Here is a 22,161-nt window from a genome sequence, read left to right on the forward strand (position 1 = left end):
CATCTTTTAGCCTCATTTCCTAGGGAGATGCTTTCCTGTATCTGTCTCATCCCATCCATTATCTGATTTCAAACAAGCCCATCAGGAGTCTCAGAGTTAATAAGTTCTGTACATCTCAAAACTGTCTGTCTAGACACACAGCTACGTTAACACCATTCCAGGACACGATATAAGCTCCACTTCAGTCAGAAGTCCAGAAAGCCAGGGGTAGGAGTGGGACCATATAAACACCCACCCGGAGAAAAAGCTAGCATTGACACTGGTGCAGGAAGTCTCACAGCTAGTGGGTTCTCACACCACTGCGAGATGCTCGGGTTGCCCCTCTGGTGTAGCCAGGAGCACGGTTGGGCTCAGGGTTGAGCAGGGCCAGGTCTGATACATGTGTTGGGATCCGAAGGGTGAGGGACAGCCAGCGGCTCCAGGTTTGGTTCAGAAAAGCTGGTGGCTCCCCATCGGATGGTAAGTGGCAGGGGAACGTTGGAGACTGTCTCTCCCACACAAAGGTCATAGCTGAAATGCTACTGGAGATCATGAAAAACATCAGGGCGCTCTCACAAGCCCACACCCCACGCGTGGCCAGCGTGACCAGCAGGATCATATTCACAGAAGTCACACACCGAATCTGTGCTTTTCAGCTCTCCTCCTGAGCTGCTGGGGTTGTGCATAGGTTGAGGTGTTACCTGGAGCACTGCACATCAAAGCCTCAGTCCTTTCCACACACTTAAAAACACGGCTCAGAACAAATATCCTTGGCATAGCACAAAAACACAGGACAGGCTCTGGGAAGAACAACCTATGGAGTGATCGAAAGGAGCATATGAAACTATAACCAGTGGGTAGATGGGATCTGCAGCTAAGAACAGGACTGGTCCCCACCACAAAGCATCTCCAACCCTTACCTTCCTGCCTCCAGAAAGGTACTAAGTGGGAGAGTAAGCTTTCCCAAGGGCAAACTCTAAACTGAACAGGATTTCTGCTCTTACTAGCCCCTGGGAAGCAAAATCTAGAAGCCCATCGTTAAGAAATACTCTGCTTGGCTCTCTGTCACTTTAACCTGCACTCATGGCCCAGAAGCATTATACACCAGGAGCCTCCTAGAAGAAACCCTTCCCTGCTCACAGCTGCTGTCTCACAGCACTCATGCAGGGACTCCATACGTTGTTGGGGATGTATAGAGGCTTTGCTTGCCAGCAGGGGCCAGCATTGCTCCGCTTGCTGGGGGGACACGTTCTCTTTTCTTTCAGAACTAAGGTTGTGCCTTATTGTAGGCATAATTGTGCAGATCACTGAGAGCCACCAGCTCTCTGGTCCAGAAGCAGCGAGGGGGTGTTCACCCCTCTGCCCAGGCACTGGCTGGCATGCACACGGCATGGCTTGTGTCTAATTGTGCCTATTGCTGTAAAAAGACATTCAAAAAGAGAAGGAAGGGGAAAAAGAAGAGCCTCTTTGAAAGACAGGGGCATCCCCCAGAGAAGCTGAGCCGGCAGGCAGAGCTCTAGGGAAGCACCAGGGGTTTCTCACAAAAATTCCTCAGCTTCTTGGCACAAGTTCAGCGCATGTGACGAGTCACTTGCAAAAATCTGAAATGCTCCTTGTCCCTCTGCCATGGGATACCTCTTGTCATCACAGAGGCCATGAAGAGCCCCTTGAGATCCGTGGGGAAAACTAAGCAGTCCAGACAACTCAGCTGCCAGCTACTTCCCAGGGAGAGTTCCTTGTTTCAGGCTTAGTTACCCACCTGGCTTTGTCCAACAGTGTTTGGCTGCGGTCAGGTTGGACCGTAGAGGGGCTGGTCATGGGGTCTGGTTTGCTCTGGATGCCCGTACACGCTGATTGTGAGGAATATACTCCAGAAGGGACACTGAGAAGCAAGAGACCTCCAGCTCTGGAGAACTTGAGCTCGTCTTCCCAGGTGGGACTCTTCCCATCCATATTTGATGCAAAGACCCCTTTCCCGGACTTGAATATCACCCTCCAACCCACTTCTTCACCTGAACTGCTGGTACTGTGCAAAAAAGGTTACTGGAAGCATTGTTGGAGGACCAACCTTGATGGCCAAGGTGATTACTTTTTTTTTTTTTCCAATAACCACACTCCTAAATCAAGTTGTGCATCAGGGGCTGAATTACTTGACCAGCAGTGAAACCCATCCCTGCCAGGCTCAAGGATGCAGATTTACATTCATGCCCTCCGTGGTCTGCGTTGAGGGGGCAGAGCAGGAGACAGCAATGTGGAGTCAATGCTGCAGGGCTAGAGCTGGATCGGTGGGTGTCTTCTGGGAGCATCTGTGCAAACTCCAAGCTGATTGCTTATCCAGAGCTCTTGGGCCTGGCCTGCTGGAGCGGACAAACTGCATTTCTTCAGGCAAGCCTACTTAGAGCCCAAAAGGTGGCTGGAGAAGAGTTTAGAGGAGCCACAGCATCCCTTAGAAGGCTCTGCCCTCCGCAGCACCGCGTGCCCAGCCCAGAGGAGAGGCCCACTTCCCAGCCTGCCCACGCAGCAGCTCTTGGCAGCGTGTGATTAGAAGGGCAGGGGGTGTGCGTGCGTGCGGAGAAGCCTGTTCCTGATCTCATTCCTTCAGCAAGGAAACATCAATGACTCCTACGTCCCGGCTGTTCCTGGTGGTGGGAAATGCCTTTCAGTTTTTCAGCTATTCTTTCTCTCTCCCCAGCCCATGGGATGCTTCCTGGTCCACCTTTAGTCATTAGCACACTAACTGGAGAATTTGGTGTAAAGCAAGGGGCAGGTGAACAGGGAAATGCACCATCCGTCCTGTTCCTCTCTTCCTCACCGAGCACCTTCACGAGGCAGTGCCAGAGGTTACGTGGGAGCTGCACACAAGTTAACCTGCCTAAAACTAGAAGAAACCTTCATGCTTTAAGTCAAGCCCTCAACACAGAGAACGAGGCATTAAAAGGCATAAACCACATGATGCCCAGCAGGGAACGATGCCCAGATATGTCTTATATAAGCTTTTGTGGGAACATTATTTTCGGTAAACCTCAGTGTAATGAGTCATCATCGCTGCTGTAATTAACCTCCATTATGAACAAGGAGATTAGCAGCAGGATTATGTGGGATAAGAATAAATATGGGTTTAAGTTAGATAAAACTGGGAGGTAAAAAGCAGCTTGTGAGAATTCGGTCTTCTGCAGTGAAACCAATTCTCTTCCGATGAGATTTGCATATTCTTTTCTCTTTTTTTCCTTTCTGATCATTAAAGCCCAAACTAATTTTAGTTTTTATCGTTTATATTGCCAGTTTGTATCTTTTTCCTGCCTTCCTTTTCAGTCATTGCTGAACAATACAGGACAGCTCTCTTCTGCTCACAGACACTATGTTTTTTTCTGCTGCTTTTTCACTAATGCTGTCTCTGGTTAACTGGAATGGGAGCAATTTGTTTGCAAGATCAACTACTTCCTCCCCTCTCTTTATTGAAGGCTTACTAAATATGCTGGCTTACCTTTTAAATAAACCCAGAGCACCCTCCAGACCCAGGAGATCCTACATGTTTGATGGTACAGCACATAAATGCTCTTTAAATGCTGAAAGGTTCTAGTCCAGACTAGCTGCATCCACAACTGAATGCTTGCTCCTTCTGCAAAATAACAGGGTAGGAGAGAGAAGGGGGAAGACAGGGATGCAGGATGGGCAGCCTGTTTCTTTTGAAAGCATAACAAGCCTCACTTTTACCAGTCTAGGCTTTTTTAGCCACCTGGGTGGTACGCAGTGTACCTTCCTCCCCATATAGATTGTTCTCATTCTCAAATTGGTTTGGGCCAGCTACTGAGAGCTGATTTGTATTCATGGCTTTGTGCTTCTCAGCAAGCACCCAAGTCAGGGCTGAGGTCCAAGTGAATCTCCTGCTGTCTCCCCAGAGCCTTTAAAGCTGTACAACAACTCGCTGGATGCGTCGCAGAGGGAGGCTGTCTCCTTCTCGCTGGCGCAGAGGGAGCTTGCCATCATCCACGGGCCGCCCGGCACAGGGAAGACCACAACACTGGTAGAGATCATCTTGCAAGCTGTACAGCAAGGCCTGAAGGTGAGTGTCAGTGGCAGGACTGTAGTGACAGCAGTCACCACCTTGGTTTGTTTTGCAAGCTCATTGGGCTTCACAGCAGCTGGAGCAGATCCAGTAGCAGCTGTGCTACACTGCAGAGCCTGCCTTGGCTCACAAGGCCCAGGGAGTTTCCCCTGTCAGCCAAAATTTGGTGCAAATAGAAGCTTCAAAGCTCAGGTTTGCTATTTATTGAAGCCCCTGCACTAGTGCTTCAAAGCAAGGTGAGAATTGCCTTTGGTATCTGGAGGCTGTGGAGATGTTAGTGGTTTATTTCCAATGGATATGGGCTTGTCTCCCTCTCTGCTGCTCAGACACTGTTGCTCCAGTGTTTTGCTGTCCTCAGCAGTAACAAGCACCTGGTTTCTCCCCTTGCAGGTCCTGTGTTGTGCCCCTTCCAACGTTGCTGTGGATAACCTGGTGGAAAGGCTGGCTGGCTGCAAAGCCCGCATCCTGCGCCTCGGGCACCCTGCTCGCCTGCTGGAGCCCATCCAACAGCATTCCTTGGATGCAGTCCTGGCCCGCAGCGACAATGCCCAGATAGTGGCAGACATCAGGAAGGACATCGACCAGGCCTTTGTACGTGTCCCTGCAGCACGCCCCGTGTGGGTTACCTGAATGCCAGCTCTCTAGATTAGCCGTACCTGAGCCGCTAGCCAGGCAAGCTGCTTTGTCTCTGAAACTAAGGAACAACTCTGCCACTTCTCACATGTTCTTAGAAGACAATCACTACAGCCAGGTACTCAGGGGTGCCCCAAAAATTAGTCACTGGGACTAGTCCTGATGTGAGCTGTGGGTGCCCTGGTTGAATCTGGTATTTGTGGGTTCGGGACATGTGAGCCCACAATGATGCATCCCAGTCTGGATCTTTATACAGGCAGGGGTAAAATATTGGTGGGCATGAGCCTCTCTGTGGTCAGTCAGCAGTAGAAAGGCCACTTCAGGAGAGAGAAAGGGAAAAATAGCATAGTGGAGGGGACTAACAGTTGCAGTTGGAGATGCATGTGGCCCAGATTAATCCCATTTACTCTGACTGGGAGGCATTTAACCTGGCCTCGCAGGAAAGAAACTGGGTTGCAAGCATGGCAGTTTTAGAAATGGAGAAGGCTTCCAGGCTGAAAGGTATCAGAGAGCCTCTGCCAGGGGCTGCCCGAGCCCCCTCAGTCACCTGCCACCAGCACCCATCTTCATCTGCTGTAGAAGGAGCTGAGGGCAAAACTCCTAGCTGAATTCCTCGGTGAAGTGGCAAAACCATAGTCGTTATTGCTGCGTGGGGAGATGCTGCAGTGCCCTGCTCTCCAGATGATCTGTCTGGCATTGTACACGCAATCCTCTCCACCGGAGAGCGAGAGAAACGTTCGCATCATTAATTCACTTCCGCACAAGAAGTCTGGCTGTCCTGACACTCCCTCCCACTCTCAGCCACCTCAAGTAGAAAGCAGAGTACACTGTAAAAATGCATCCTTAATTTCTTCTTTCACAACCTAATTTTCCTAAACTTAATTTACAAAGTAGCTCTTTTACTTGAGATGGTGTGTTTTGATACTGACTAGATCCCCCCCCCCTCTCCTCCTGGTAGCAGCACTGCCCAGAAGCCTTTTGCAGGTGCAGCCAGCAGAAGAGAGATCCTGTCTCAATCAGAGATGCAGGAGAGCATCTTTGTACCCCTGCACGCATGCTGTGCCATGCTTGCCCAAGTATACTGCCCTGCCCTTCAGTAAGGCACTGCACATTTACTTTTTTAACTGATGGGAACCAAACATGGCTTTCAGCTCCGTGAACATCAATCTGCAGCCACCCCTATGGCAGCAGCTTCAGTTTTCCCAAGCGTGGTTGTGCATCATCCAGTGTTCCTGTTGCCGAAGTCGCTTGGCAGACAGGTTGTTCTTGCACATAATGTAAGAGGAGGGGAGGGGACCTGAGGGCTGGCTAAAGTTGTACTTGTAGCTGAGAGGCAGCTTCACGAAGGGGATGTGCTTATCTGCTGGGATGGAGACCTGGCTGGAGTCACAGCTCTTTTTTAGGCTCTCACAGAGCCTTTTTTACTTCCTCATTTATTTTGCATCTTTCTCACTAGCAGCTAATTTTCCCTTTCCTCTCCTTGGGAGGAGGGTTTTTTTCCACTGTTGATTTTCCATAGTAGAAAGGAAATGAGGGAGCAAGCAGAGCCTTCAGCATTAAGATCTTCATCTGCAGCCTCCCTAGAGGAAGGGGGGTGTGGTGATGGAGAGAGACTGGCCACCAAGCCCTGTTCTGCCCTGACACACCAAACAGAAACCCAAGAGCTAACATCCTGCTGCAGTGCAGCTTGCATAGCAATGCCTTGGGCTGCCCATGGTCAGGCCTTCCACAGAAGATGCACCCAACTCATTAGCATCTCTTTCTCTCTCTGGGCTGCAGGGAGCCCACCTCTGAGGTCCCAGCCCATCTTTCCCTCCATCCTGCCCAAGTTCCTCCCCTGCAATGTCCCCTACCCACCATTCTAATAATTTCTTCCTTTGTCCACTCCACATTTTGACTCTTCTCACTCCTTTCCTTCACCACCACTCCCAATTATAGGAGAACTAGTAATATAAACAAAACCTCATGCTCTCTTTGCACATTTTCTTCCCCTTTGTGTCTCCTTCCCTCACCTGTTCAAGCTTTCCAGGACATCAGCTCCTAAATACCCTTTGTACCAACAAGGGTGCAGCCCCACAGTACCTGAACAAGAAAGGCAGCGTAGGTCACAGCACAGGCCCAGTGGCATCAAGCAGGGTCAGGCAGCAGTCCAGATCACCAGGCAGGTGCAGAGCAGTGAGGCAAATCTGCAGTCAACCCAGGAAAAAAGCCAAACAAACCCCATAGCTCAAGGAAGGGGCAAGGTCTGGCCTTAAATGCAGCTCCCAGACCAATGAGTGTGTGGGTGGGGACCCAAACAATCAGGGCAATTAGAGCCTGCTGGCACCCACAGAGCCCTGAGGAGGAGCAGGTGGGATCCAGGCTCAGTGTGCCAAGCAGTATCCCTGGGGTTGACTGTGCCCTGGTACCTCTGCACGGGGCTCCCTGCTCCCTCGGCAGCTTTCGGAGCTGAGAGTCACTCAGATGTTTGGATCTGAATGTCACGAGCCAACACAGAACAGCCGCTGTTGTTAGTTTACTAAGTGGATCTTTTTCGCAGGATAGACATGAAACTTGGCCCTACTGGCACCATCAGTTTTGCTCTCTAATCTTCCTCTGCTTCTAGAGGAAGTGGATGCTGATGTGCTTTGTCCCTTCAGCTCAATGAGTGTCAGGACTGGCGCCCACCCTGTGCTTTTAGATGGAGCTAAGGAAGAAGTGCCTGTGATCACGTTACCTGTGTGTCTGTCATCGCTCCCCTGTAGCTGCTGAGCCCATCAGCCAATTTTGTCCATGTCTGACAGACACGTAGAGGTCTCACAGTATTAAATACCTACAAGTCTAACCAAAACAGGTGGCTGAGTAGACGAGTGAGACACACGAATGTCTTGCCTTGGGGGCAAGGCTGCAACATGAGCTGAACCATGTTAGACACTGGAGAATCTGTCCATCCAGAGGATGATTATAGGAACCATCAGGTCTCATTGGTTTGGCTGAATATAAAAGCTTCTGTCTGCAGCTTTTGCAGCTTTCTCAAGTCATCAGCCTTACCTCTGAGGAAATAATCCAAATTTCCATTTGATAGTGTGGGGAACTTTCTCAAGGTGACTTGCAGCGAACGATAGCTTGGCCGTGGTCTCGTAGCTGCTGCTCTGTAGCCGGGGAAGCGCCAGCAACCAGTGGTGATGATGTGATGTGTTAGATATATTTAACAGGCGTTGCTAAAAAAAGCCATGAGCCTGTCTAGGTATTGCTCTGAATCCAGAGGAGTTTAAGCATGGACCAACTAAGTCTGAGAAATTGCTGCCTGGACCCTGAGTGGTGGCGTTGCTCCTGATGCTCCCAGGTGGTCAGATGGGCAGCGATACTCTCACTTTGCTGCTTCGTGCTCAGAGCCTGGGGTGGTGTTGGCATAGGCCATCTTTTGCGTAGACAGAAATACTCTTCGTGCGTCGAGTGGCACCGGTTGAGGAAGGGGCTCTCTGGCAGGGAGAAGGGCTGTGTACGAGGATGGTGGATCCTGGTGGACATGGAGAAGCCATGCTGTATGCAGGTTCTTTGGTCATCTGAGAAGCTGAACGTAGTAGCCCTAGGACTAGAAACAGTTTGTTCTGTTTTTCTGTTTTACAGGCAAAAACGAGAAAAGCTCAAGACAAGGGAGAGCGGGGCCATTTTCTGTGTGAGATTAAGGCACTGAGGAAGGAGCTGAAGGAACGAGAAGAAACTGCCATGGCTGCAGCCCTCACCCATGCCAGTGTTGTCCTTGCTACGAATACAGGTGCGAGATCCTCTTTCTCTTTGCAGCGTTTTACCTCGCTTGCCAGGACTCACGTAAACCATCTGCCCTGCAATGCAGCATCCCGCTGGGATAGGAGGGAGACTTAGTCTTCCTGCTCCGAGCTCCTGGGAGTTCAGTCAAGTGTGCTGCGAGCTCTCGAACTCCTCCGCAGTGGGATTCTCCCTGCTTACGCTCCGGCAGGCGACCTTGTTGTTTAGCAGAGAATGTGGGTCGAGAAGGGCCTTTGGTGTGAGCCAGCGTGGCCCATCTTGGCCAGTTCTGAGGAGAAGCTGAGCTTTCGGGGAGTAAACAAGCGCTGTCGGAGGTGTGCAATCTGCCTGTTGATTTCATAAGTCACATGGAATTGCTTCCTGCTTGGATAATTTCCACGGCTGATCAAACACAGCACATGTTTCCGTAGCCTGGTCTCGGTCCGCGTGTGTTCGGCTGGTTCTGTGAGTCACCCACGTGCTGACAGTGACATGGGATTTAGGGAACAGCTCCAGGTTCTCGTCAGGCAGCACATGTGGGCACATCTGCATCTACAGGTAGGAAAGCAATACCCTTATGATCGAAGGGGGACATAAGTGCTTAAATTTTAACATGTGCTAACGTGCTTTCCTGGATCAGGTGTATCATACTCCAGGGCGCACTTAAAATCTTCAGATTTGGTTGCTCGGGGATTATTTGCTGAAGGGAAACATCAGTGATTTTAGGTCATAAAAAGAACCTGATGGGGCATTCACAAGTTACCAGTGTGAAGGTTAAAGGACAGATAAATCCTCCCAGTGCGTTATTTGCTGGGAATTGGCCTCTCACTTCTTTTAACTTTACTGAAAAACAGAGGGAGGTTTCCTTTTTTCAGTAAAACTGGTATTTTGTGCTGACTGTTGCGTTGATCAGGTGTGATTACCTTCGGGGGCCTGCTAGCCAGTGGGGAGGTGTGTGCAATTCTGCTTCAGTGGAAGGTGGTGACAAACAAAGCGTTTGGATTTTGTATTTATTTTCCTCAGTTAAGCAATTTTGGTGTTTTTCTGAAACGGCGTATCTTGATGGGAATTACTGCTTGTGCAAGCCAAGCTGCTCTGTCGCTAGGTTCAGCAGAGAGAGAGTTTAATCGTGGCAACACACAGGGACACCAGTGACCTTTAGTTAATGGGGGTTCAGGAAACTCAAGTCAAGCTGCAGGGCTGTAAGGGGAGCAAACCATCTGCACAGCTGCGTGCCACATCGGTACAGTCTTTTTGAGATAGAAAGAACCTTTCTGCTTATTTATTTTCCTTCCACTGTCAGCGCAGCAAAATTGCAGAAGTCAAGTTCAAGACACGTGCCCCTTGTTACCAGAGCTGATTCACACAGGCTGGAGAAAATGTTTTGAAAGGAAAACATGGTGTCTCGGTTGACAAGACTGTAACATCTGAACTGGTGCAAAGCTGCAGAGGCAGCAGGATTCGCAGTGGCAAAGCAAAATCGCCCCTGATCGGAGCTGCTTTCAGAGCTGTGCTGCGGTAGCACGGGGGCTTCTCAAAAAACATGGCTGTGGAAGCTGTGAATAAAAATCTCCTTGTCTGGCACGCTGGCTTCTTAATCCTCCTCTCCTCCTTGCACATCCCTTTTTCTTACGAATTGCGGTGATATTTTCGATGCCTCTGAAGTTCACAGTCTGATCAAGGTGTGGGTCAGCAGTGGTTCATGTCTGGGTTGTATTAAGGCCTGTGTGGGGGTTGTTTGGCTGACATAATGGATGTCTGGTGTGAAAAAATAGTCCTTGCCGTGAGCTATTCCAGTCTTCTGTCCTTTCCCTTCTCCCACTGCCATGAGGAAGGACAGAGGAGCACGGCCGGGGTCCGCAGGGCAGAAGAGTCGGGGTCTCAGCTGAGCTTTCCCTCTCGGGGTGTCCCTCGGGGTGTCAGACGAGGCGACTCTCGAGTCCCTCATCCGTTCAGTTTTGGTGGGGGAGAGGCTCTGTTTGCATTCGAGGGCAGAAGGAGAGTGGGTGCTCGTTAGTGCTTTTGCTCTGCTCCTGCCCTGGGTGAAGCCCCTGAGCACATTGTTCTGTTCGTCATCTGGGCTTCACTGTTGTTTTCGAAGATGCTTGGAAGCTTTTGGGCCCAGATGCCAGGGCAAAAAAAGACAAACAGGAATTGGCAAAAACAATCCTGACACATACATACAAATGTATATGTGTTTGGCACAGACCACAGAGCTGAATTTCTAAATCTCTGCAAAGAAACGTTATTTTACCTGCCTCCCCCGGTCTCAATTTAAGCATGTGTGGTTTATTTTAAAACCAGGTTGCTTCCTTTCCTGTGCTTCCCTGCTAAGCTGTGCACCTTCTCCTTTAACCAGGTGCCTCCTCCGACGGCCCGCTGAAGCTGCTTCCCGAAAACCACTTTGACCTGGTGGTAATAGATGAGTGTGCCCAGGCCCTGGAAGCCAGTTGCTGGATACCTCTGCTGAAGGCTGGGAAGTGCATCCTGGCCGGGGATCACAAGCAGCTGCCCCCCACCGTCATCTCCCACAAGTAAGGAGCCGTTCCTGGTCCCGGGTCTTCCTGTTACTTGTGCAGCCAAATGTTTCTGAATGCCTCAAAGTGTCGAGACGTTTCATTAATGTGGATTATTTATTGGTAGCAGCTGGAGTGCCAGCCTTCTCCGAGATTGCCTTTTGCCCTTGTCCCACGTTTACTTAGGAGTCGTGTGCCCACAGTGGAGAGGATCCTCTGCAGAAAAAGCAGGGCAGGCAGGGAGGGCGAGTGCAGTGAGGCAGGAGGAAGGGGCAGAAACTCCTGGCAAACCACGTTTCAGGGAGATCTGTCACACTGGAAATGTCAGAGGTAGCTCTGCACCATCGTGGAAAGAGCTCTGCTCCAAAGCCTTTGTAATGGTGCGGGGACCTTCCTGCTCGCTGCCACGGCCTCTGTGCCAGGGGCAGGTCCTGGCAGGAGAAACAGCAGATAAACGGTGTGAAATCAGAGGGTGCTGTCCCGCTGGTGCTGCTGTGGGATTGATGGATGCTTTCTGTGGGCTTGTCATCCTTCCACCAGTCCCTGAAACATGCCCCAGCTCCAGAGTTGGCCGTGTTGAGCTTGCGTGGTGTGCTTTGGTTTTTCCCTTTAGTGAGGAGGGGTACTTGTGCTATGCACTACTATTGCATTACTCAGAATTGTGTATGTTTTGACAGATGTTTTTCCTGAGAGACATATCATCAGCAGAGATACTTCCTCGATCCCACTTGCTTAGCAGCACTGTGTTTGGATTCTTTGTTCTCTCTCTGGGAAAGTAATTTTCCCAGTGGTTAGGAAGGTTGTTCAGAAAACAGTTTAAAACAGTCACATCAGCCACTCAAACTAGTAAAACGGTAAGCAAACAGAAAGTGAACAAAACAGAGACACAAATTCTGGTTTCACTGACCAGTATTTACGTATAAACTTTAAAATGTTTGTTTTTAAGAAAGATGATCTGTTTTTCTACATGAGGTTTCCTTTTGCCTGGCAAGAAGGGTGCCTTGCTTTACCTCCTCCGTGCTGACTGCAGGCTGTGTAGAGTGGATTCAGGCTCAAACCCGCTTTCATCCAAGTCTTCTCTTCCCTTTATTAGATTCTGCTTCTGTGGTTGCACGTTTATTTATTTCAGGTATTAATGTGGGAGTTGGCCCACCGAGACGCCGCGTTATCACACACACCGCGGGGGTGATAAAACTTCACCACCCCTACAGCGTGCGTATTAAGAACAATTAGGTTGTGGGAAGGATCTGTGGCTGGTGTAAATTGCCTGTGCTTCGAGGGGGATACTCCAAATAGTACTGGGGAGCCTTTGGGTGGTTTAAAATATAAAAGTGCGCGCGTTTATCTCGCTCCAGACCTGGAATTACTGCGCCGTCATCGTGCAGAAGCAGAGAAATAGGGCCGACTCCGTAAACCTTCCCTCCTGCCTCCAAAAGATAGTGAGCGAGATACATATCTATAACCTCCCTCGGATTTCGAACAAGGGAAATGAAAAATCCAAGGGAGACAGCTCCCAGCAGGTGGCTGAGAGCTGGTGCAAATAACGATAAGGCGCTGGATCATCTTCTCATTTTCCCGCTACCAGCTGCACAAACGCTTGTTGTTTTGCACATCTTGGCAGGGGATAAGCATGCTCCTCCGCTGCCTGGTGGAGGTATCTAGGCTGGGGGACTGCGAAAAAAGCCCGTCCAGAACCCCCTACCCTCTTGTCTCACTGTTTATTTACTGTGTCTCTGTGCCTAGGTTTTCCTCATGTGTAAATCAGGAATAAATGATTTTACCTCCACGCAGAAGCCAAACGGATAACCAAGGCTGGGGAGCTGGAGAGAGGCTGTCACCTCTGCTGAGCCAACAGATGTTACTAGCCTGGGGTGGGAAGCTGCAGTCAGGGGCTAGCTGGGGGCTAGAGCCTCGCTTGCTTATATTCGTAGGGAATTGGTTTGGCCTGGAGTCGGATAACAAAACTACTCCTGGTAGAGAAGAGCTCCTTGCCTGATGTGCACGGTACTTTTTGGAGTAAGTATCTGGTTACTCACAAGAAGAAATTTGAAGTTGGGTCCTTCTAATTTCAGGGTTATCATTCCTTTCTTCAAGTGATGTGTAAGGCTCATCTCCTCGTGCTGCCCTTGGCCGGCAGGATTCATCTCGACTGCCCTTCTGAGCAGTGGCACTGCTTGGGGCTTTTCACCCCTCTCTCTGCCTGTGTCAGTGAGTTGCTCCAAATTATGAATAAAGAGAGAAGAGGCAGTTGGATGCCCTTCCTCTGCTTATCCTTCTGGTTGTGGACGTGTGCCTATTCATATCTCACGCTCCTGCCGCAGCAGTGCTGATCAGGAGCTTCAGGTGGATGAAGATGCTCACCAAAGAGTCACTGTGGTCCCAAGACAGCAACTATGTGCTAGTGAGGCAGACAGGGCTGCCCAGCCCCAGGAACAGAGCCTAGGGGCTTATTTTCCCCAAGACTGTCAGATTAAGGGCAAAACATAATAGAAATACCAACTCTGGTACTATGGGTGAATGGGTCTAACTCTCAACTGAGGTCAGTTTTGGCCTCTCTTTGAAGCGAGGCAGATTTTCTTCAGAAGAGCTCCAAAAACATTATATCACCTGCTCAGTTGCTTTCTTCTGCTGTCATGATGGCTGATGCCAGGGGCATTGCTGGTGCTGCATCGTGGAGTCAACAGCAAAAAGCTCCTCGTTGGTAGGATCCATCTGCTGCAGATCTCCTGGATCTCCTCCTGGTCCTGCTTGAGTAGTGGTGCTTTTCTCCTCCTTTCTTTTGATTTCGTTTGACTTTGCAGTGGAAAGCTGCCGCTAGTTTGCCTCTCTCCTGCGGTCACAGGTGATCATAGTGTCCACTTTCTCCCATCAGAAACACTGTTCTGCTCCTTAGATCCTATAGGTATGACTCAAACCTTCAAGCTTTTTGTCCTTGCTGTTCCCATTGTTTTTCTTTAAAAATATTGTCCATTTTGTACGTGTTCTTTCAGTGTGTTTAAAATCTGAGCTGCACGAGGAACTGGTCTTTGTAAAACTAAGAGAGAGTGTGGGTAGAAGTCAGATCTCCTGGATCTTCAACCTTGGCAGAGTTACCAGCTGTGCAGGGAAGTCAGTTGTGAGGTCAGCTCCCATCTCTTGTGGGGTAATCCCTTTTGGATGAGGAACCTGAGGGGTATTTAAACACCGTGTCACTCTCTGCCCTTCCTAAAGTTCAACAGATTTAAAATAAAGTAGAGCAGAGAGAATGTGTGTCTGAATCAATAGTGTTAACAGATTTATATCTCAGCCTGACTCACCAGTAAATTATGATCCAAGAAACTTGCTACATTAAACAAAATTATTGCTCAAGGCATCAGCAGGTCCACGACCCTGGTGCTGGTCAGAGAAGACACCAGTCACCAGAGCTCAGCCTCGCAGACAGTCGCCTTCTGGAAAATAAAGTGCAGAAAGCCAAGCTGACCTCAGCTCACTTGGAAGAATTATGGGCTGTGCTCTCAAACACTGCTGCTCTCCGGGCAGGTCTCTGTTTCAGCCTAAAAGGCAAAGCTGCTCTGATGCTGCTGCCTGTGCCAGCTGGTCTTCTCCTGGTTCCCTGAGTAGCTCTGGAAACCTATTAGCTAACGTGAAGCAAATCCATCAAAGTGTGAAAGTCTGGGAGGTCTTCAGCTCCGTTAAAATAGCTGAAAAAGCTGAGACCCGAGTTTGTTCCTGCACTGCCTTTCCCCTCACTTCTAAAGGCTGACATCTTGTTAAGTAAGATTACTCAAAATTGGGTATTTTCAAGCTTTGCCCGTGGCTCAGCTGGCTGACTGTTGGAAGACTGAGAATGCAGGAAAACAGGTGGAAAATAAAGCTTCTTGAGCTTTTTATGGCTTTACCTTTGATCCCAGTGGGAGCTCTTGGTAGCAGCCCCCCAGATGTTAATTGCAGATGGGAACACTGGTAGGTATTAACGGTAAATACGGGAATTAGAGTGGGAGCACAGCAGGCGGGTGCCGACCTGGAGTCTTCCCCCCCATCCTAGCCTCTGGTGGGAACAGCAACATTTCCCTCTCCCCTTTCCACGTTACCAACGTGCCCCTCAGCCCTGCTGGCTCTGTAGAGCAGAGGGCTCTCGGACAGACCGTTTGGATCTGCCAAGGGTTTAAGTAGCACAACACGGAGTATTTGTCCCGCAGAAAATACCCGGGATGACACGTGTTAGCCTGGTAGAAAGTGAAACTGCCAAACACTGGAAGAAGAGAGTTTCTTTCTTTCAAACTCTGTTGCTGCCTAGTGAACCCCCCCGACCAGCTGTGATGGAGAAGATATGCAGCGAGCTGACCGTCCGCCTCGACAGCCTCCAACGGCGGTGTAAAAGCCGACAAATTGTGATCAATTAGAACAACTTCTTTTGAGAAATCCAATTACTTTTCAGATAAATGCCTTTAAACGTTATTAGCTCTTTTTCTTACAGACCTGAGCTCTGGCCTGGCTTTTAATTGCTGCCCAAGTCAAAGCACGTGCTTTATGGAACGCAGCTTTCCTCTCGGCAGCACCGTCCCCGCGCCGCGCGAACCAAGCGGACGCCGGAGAGCTCCGCTTTGCGCTTTTCACAGTCCCCATGGGCTGCCACATGCAGCACAAAGGCAAATTCCTCCTACCTCCATCTCGTTAGGTATTGCCAGATCTAATTAAGGCACTGAGTCACCTGCCGTCTCCTCTTCGGTTACGGGAAAAGGATAAGCTATTTCCAGGGATGGTTCCTGCCGAGCACTCAAACCCTCCCTCCTGCCTTCCCCTTCCCCTCCATTGATGACAGCAGGCCTGGTGTGGGTGGGCTCCTATTTTCAGGGCCGAACTCTGGCTGGTGTAACTACCTTCTTGTTACCTGCTTTCTCCTCCATGGATTCAGCGTTTATCAGTGATTGTCATCAGGTTTTTTTCCACTTGAGGTTAAGGGAGTTTTGGTGGGGAGTCCGCAGGGTGCTCCTCTCTGTTGCTTTTTGGCATGCCTGGAGTTATCTCAGGATGCAGAGGGCATCCCCACACACCTTACAGTACGTTCACCTACGTCTCAGGATGTGTTTCTGGATGTGTTTCTTCTGAAAGACCTCCCAGCGGTGGCAAACACTGGTGCCCCCTGTTCCCTTCTTGGCAGCCCTCTCCACAGCTCAGGGGCATCGGCTTCAAGCCTCCTGCTGGGTTTTGGCCCGGTCCCGGGGGCCTGTGCCAGGACACTTTCTGCTGTCTGACAGGAACATTTGTTTTCCTTGTTTTCATTTTATTCCTCATTCCATCCTTTTCTGGCATCCTAATTAATTTGTCTCCACATCAGGGCTTTGATTTATTAATTTGTTTTCACACTCTTCAGATAGTTATCAGACCTCTTGCTCTCAACTAATTTCTTAGACAAGCTCAGGAATATTTTGCTATCTTGTTTGTTAGCAGTCTGTCTGGATGCCCCCGCCATCCCAAATCCACGTGCTCATCCTCCGTGCTCAGCAGTCCGTTGATTTGGGTGTCAGGGCCAAATAGATTTGCTTTTGCTTTGTCACTGAAGAGCAAGTGTCAGGCCTTGGTTTTCTTTGGTAACCTCTGCAGCTGGAAGGAACAAGCTACCCTCCTCCGTCGTATTTGCTAGGATTAAAAAATATCCACGATATCCAGAAAAAAGCAGAGTTCTGCACAGCCTCACTTACTGCTACTTTACCTATTTGTGAAAGCTCTTAAGCCTATACCAGGACCCAAAGCAAAGGACAGCTAATACTTTGCATGTCCAGCCTGTTCCAACATCCAAGAGCTTAATGCAGAGCTCTCGAGGTAGGAAAACAGTGTCATCCCTCTCCAGGCTTTGCTGTCGGAATTCGACGGCGTACAGCGGAGATCAGTCACACCAGCATCTCCTGTCTCTCAGGGAGGACACCAGCTATCCAGAGGATGAATAAGGCACAGCTCCAGCTCTCCATGGGAAACACTTCCCTTTTGTCCCCCCTAGTAACGATCATTGACATCTCTGCGGCAGGCTGGCTCTTCACGCCCGGCCCATAAAGGGTATTTCACACCAGGGTGGGCACAAAAGCCTTTGAAACATTTGGTTCCACTTGGCTACAGCTATCACCCTTAACGTGCAGCGTTTCTTCCAAGAGCTGGGGGAGGAAGGCTTACCTGTGAAGAGCAGCAGGGTCTCATCCTCCCTCCCTGAGATCCATCCTGGTACTGGCCCCCTCACCCAGCCCCGGGAAGGTGCGTCGGAGCGAAGCGCAGCCTTTTCCTGCACGTGAAGCAAGGTGAGACCAGGTTAGCGGCAAATACTGGCTGCTGTGGGCTCATTTTGGGAATTTTGGCTTGCCTAGATTTACTTTAGGTACTTCAAAATAGATAGTCCTGAGCATCAGGAGCGCGATTCTGTCTGTCCAACCTCCTGTCCCAATTTGATTTCTCTGAAGCCGTTGATACTTAAAAAGCTTTTGCTCAGCGCTCTTAGGATTTTGTCGGCATAGAAATGAACCGTTGTAGGAATTCACTGAGCGGTAAAATAATAGGGAATTTATTAACAGGTGAAATTTTGCAAGCAGTTTAATATCCTCATTATTAGTTCAACGTATAACCTCATGTAGCTCCCTGCGGTGGAAACTGTGCTGTCAGTGTATAGGAGAGCACTGTTTCTAAGGCTTGCTGTGAGGTTTAATGCCCTCCTCCATGCTTTCTTGTATGTTATTACAAGGAACACTTCAGAATACTTGTTGTTAAGAAACACCAGGGTTTTCCTGCCAATTCTGCATGAAAATCAGTTTTAGGATTGCTCTTAGATTTGCCAGAATTTCTGAGCCAAGGGAGGGGAGGAAAGGCCGAAGGTGAACGGGAGGTACCTTTGGTTGGTAAGGCTGCTAAGCTCGCTGCATCCCTTTAAGACTTCGAGAGCATCTTATTTGAGTATCCCACACTTCTCACTTGAGTTGCCTGACGTGACTTACACAGCCAGTGTCTGGCAGCAGCAAAGACCAGGAACAGCATCACCATCAACAGGACACGGTCCCACGGGGTCTGAGCACAGCGAGCAGAGCCAAGGGCTGGCTGTGGGGTTCAGCAGCAGCTCCAGCAAGCTGTGAACCAGGCCCAGGGTCCATCCAGGGGGTCCCAGCAGGAGATGGGCTAGAAACAAAGCCACGACATGGGCCCAGAGCCCATCTAGAAGATACAGCTAAAGACAGGATCGAAGTGACCTGCAACATCGATCCAAGGTCCGTAGATCTCTCCATCCAGGAGACAGAGCTAGGACATAACTCAGGCAGGGACTGAAGGGCCGGTGCTGAGCTTAAATGGGGCCCATGGGCAGAGGGTGTTGGGTCCCAGGGGAGGCTGGGGAGTGGAGGGCTTCGTGGCCAACCTCAGTGTGGTCCATCAGCAGCAGCAAAACGCGCGGCACATCTGGAAACATCTGTGGCGTAAAGCACAGCATCCTTACTGCAAACCTGCCCGCCCTCCTCGCAGCTTCTGCACCCGTGTTAACGTTACAGCCGCCCGTGAAAAAGCAGCGCTGTCCCCCAGGTGCTGCCGCTGCGTCCGTTCAGAGTCCATCACCCCGTTTTTCCCCGTGTGCTGCATTCTGACACAGCCAGAAGGAGGGATAGTGAGACCCGACTTCTCGGAAAGATCTCCCCTCGATTTTCTCTTCTGCAGTTTTAACGAATTGGCAGCCTCTTGTTGTGTTTACCAGGCGCCCCGTGGTTAACGCGACAGACGAGACGCGCGCCGTGCCGCCGCGTAGCGATGCGGTGCCTCCCACGGCAGCGCTGGACGCGCGCCGTGCCCTTAGCCCTGGTGGAAATAGTTTCCCCGAGCTGTTCTCCATCAGCATTTCATCAGCGCTGTGCTTGTTCTTTGTGTTCTGGTAGCAACCAGGACCCCTCGCCATGAACCACGGCCTCGTCCGAGGCGCTGGACACGCGGTATGAAAAAGCTCTTTGTGCTGCGAAACGCTCAAAATGCAAACCCAAAAGTGGGGCGATTCTTATCCTCTTCCTCAGGCGGTGCCGTTGGGCGACACTCCGGACAAACCCTTTCTGTATGGCAAAGGGAAAGCAATTAGGCCCCTGAAAGGAGCTTTATTAATTTGTGTCGCAGATAGAAGCACGGGACCTCTGCCAGAAGCGATGGAGCGTTGGTTTCCTACACGGGTGACAAAGCAATAAGCGCCGAAATGCCTTAGTCTGGGATGAGCGGCCTCGGAGCAGTGAGCACACCGGGGCGGCGCGTGTCGCAGCAGAACGTAGCGAGGTCTGGCCATGCTGACAGCGAGCCGTTTGGGATGTGGGATCAGGCCCTGGCACTAATGCCTCAGGGGATCCCGATGCCGTTGCTGAGCTCGCGGTAACGTTACGCTGGGAGACGCGGTGTCGGCTCGTTATGAGCAGCGTGACGGAGGGTGTCGACAGGACGAGCTTCCAGGTTAAGAGGTTTTTGTTCTGGAGCTGTTTCCCCAAGTGGAGGTCTTGGGTGTCCTTGCTTGTCGTATTCCAACCGCACAGAGTGGATCCGGGTGGGAGAAGCGCCTGCTGAGGCAGGGGTGGCCCATGCCGTCTGCATCTCGCCCGAGGTGTTTCCCACTGGGAAAGGGAAGCAGGCATCTCTCCACCCAGACGTGTTCAAGTCAATCTGATCTCTGGGTGAGGCAGACATCTGCCCCTGAGGGTCTTCACCCAGCTGGGGTGCCTACCCTGAAAGGTAATGCTCAGGACCTGCAGCCATCCCATGCTCCCTTCCCACTGTCCAGTGGTACCCAAGCGGGAGGGCCCGGGAGGTAACACCATCCCAGCATCCTAGGAGGACAGCACCAGGGTGCTCAGCAGGGTCCGGAGTAAACATTGCGGGTGCCCCGACGGCATCGCGACGGAGCCCCGTTGGCGCTGATCAGCACCAGTGAGGTGGTGCTGGTTGATTGCCCAGTCCACAGGGGGTTAAACCTGTCCTGTAGCTCATCACTCCAGAGCAGACAGCTGGGCTCCATTCTGACTCGCTTTCCCGTGCAGGGCTGCTGCCAAGGGCCTTTCGCTCAGCCTGATGGAGCGGCTCATCGCGCGGTACGGGGACAAGGCTGTGAGGATGCTGACGGTGCAGTACCGCATGCACCAGGCCATCATGCAGTGGGCTTCCTCGGAGCTGTACGGCGGCCGGCTCACCGCGCACCCCTCAGTGGCCCAGCATTTGCTCAGGTAAGTGCCTGGCTCTTTGTTGGTGTGTCTGAGCAGAGATGTCCTCTTCATCCCACCATGTGCAGTGTTAAGTCCCTTCTCTGCGACGGAGTTTTCCATTCCTCCCGGCCCTGCGATGGCATTTCTGTTTCATCCTGTGTTTCATCGAGGAAGCATTAACTGGGGGAGGCTGTCCTTTTCCCTATGTAACAGGAAGTTCAGGCAGAGTTATCTTCTGTTTCCTCCTTTGGTATGATAAGCAACAAAATGCAATCCCCTTGCACCTGGTGAGGATATGTGACGGCCTGGCCTGCAGCAGGCGTACCCCAAGCAGTGGTTCTCCACCTGAAGCTCTCATCGAGGGTAGGACCAGACACCCGTCTTCTACTGTGTTTCCACATGTCCATGTGATTATGAGGGCCAGCGTGTGCCCCGTCTTCAGTCCCAACATTGACATCAGAAAGATCGAAAAGCAAGATTCCTGTTCCAGCTTGGACAGCCTGTCCTGCCAGGACAGACCTGAGGCAGGTCTGATGGCCTCAGATCCGGTCCTTGCCGGCAGCGGTTCTCCTTTTTGTTGGTGACTTAGGGGCAATGACTGGCATTTCCTTTCCTTTGCACATGGGACGGGCAGTTGTTTGCCAACACCCGCTGCGACAGTCAATAATTGATGCTTTTAAAATTGCAGTCGGTGCAGTTCTGGGAGGCGGATGGGAAAACATTTAATTCTCTCTGTTGGACTCGGAGAAACATAAAATACCACAGTGCTTGCCTGCATCGAGCTCTTGTATTTTTAGCAATACTTTTTTTTTAATGCAAATATTGAGGAGTTGGAAAAATTGGTGTTCCCCTAGAATCTCTCCATTTCACAGTAGATCCAGTTTTGGACAGAGATAGCTGCAGAGGCCGTTTTATCATACTTGTTTCAAAATAATCTTACTCGTGAGCAGTGCGAACGCTGCCTGGATGGGAAGAGAAGAGCAAGCTTTGTGTTAGAGGCAGCCCCGGCACCCTTGTTCTTATTCCTTGCCCTGCTTTTTTTCCCCATTTAACTTTCCAAATTAAAACCAGCAACTGGTAAAGAGCCCCAGGCAAAATGGTTTGAAACCATTAAAATAGGAAATCGATTGAAAAGTTGAAGTTAGGCGACTTTGTTATTCTGATGAGCTGGTTTATTTCTATAGCTGATGAAGGAGTGAATGTTTTTCTTTCTAGCCCGCAGTGCAGCTTAGTCCCTTGCTCAGGGCCTTCCCCTGCAGAAACTGGTTTCTGAACTCATAATCAAACCTGTCAGTCCACAGCCCTCCTGACACATCGCATGGATACAGCAATCCTCAGCTCAGGCACTGAACCATGTAAAGTGTCTGTGCTTCTGGAGAAGACCAGGTAAAGCAGGGGCTCGATATCAGACCATGATCTTCTTGTGTTTAGGTCTCTAGTACAAATTCCTTCATGATATTTGTGAGCAGTTCATGCCTTTTGTTGGCTTAGGCCACATGATTTGCTTAATACCTTACCTGAGCGAGAAATGAGTGAGTTTTGTTCCCTAATAGTTCTAGGAAAAGCTCTCTTACAAGCAGAAGCATCCTAGGGAAGCGGAAGGCTGGTGAGTGCCCACAGGAGTTCCCTGCTCTCCTGGGAAGCAGCCAAAGCCTGGGCTGCAGCTGCAATTGCAGCAACAGCATTTGACAAACTCTGGGTCTGTAACTTTTTGTCATCTCCTTCCTAAGGGCTGTGGGTGGTGGGCGAGGAACCCAAAGAGTCCCAGAGCGTGGTGCAAGGAGCAGGAGCTCCATCTCTGCTAGAAGCGCTTTGAGGTCTTCCTTTAAGGAAAGATCTGACGGGTGTCATCCAGACTGTAGCCCCCACCACCCCTCTGGCCTTGGCAAAGCCAGCCCTTGTGATTGTCTCCTCACCTTGGATTTACAGTGACCTCGGGGCCATTTTGAGAGGTGAAGCTTGAAGAAGCATGTCCCAGTCTGGAGACGTGGCTGGGAGGAGGTCTGGGCACAAACACCTTGTGCTATGAGTTGTGGCAGAGAGTTTT

General features: G+C 50.5%; 1 protein-coding gene across 1 annotated transcript in view; it reads left to right on the forward strand.

The window, feature by feature from the left end:
* IGHMBP2 (immunoglobulin mu DNA binding protein 2) overlaps nt 1–22,161 on the forward strand; it is a 40,888-nt gene that overhangs the window by 6,977 nt on the left and 11,750 nt on the right. Inside the window, exons 5-9 of the mRNA XM_086612948.1 lie at nt 3,879–4,042; nt 4,436–4,636; nt 8,288–8,435; nt 10,785–10,959; nt 19,953–20,135. Of these exons, the coding sequence (XP_086469074.1) occupies nt 3,879–4,042; nt 4,436–4,636; nt 8,288–8,435; nt 10,785–10,959; nt 19,953–20,135 (871 nt within the window). The remainder of the gene's footprint in view (nt 1–3,878; nt 4,043–4,435; nt 4,637–8,287; nt 8,436–10,784; nt 10,960–19,952; nt 20,136–22,161) is intronic.

This window comes from Tauraco erythrolophus, chromosome 6 (genome assembly GCF_009769465.1).
Source record: "Tauraco erythrolophus isolate bTauEry1 chromosome 6, bTauEry1.pri, whole genome shotgun sequence".
NCBI classification, from domain to species: Eukaryota; Metazoa; Chordata; class Aves; order Musophagiformes; family Musophagidae; genus Tauraco; species Tauraco erythrolophus.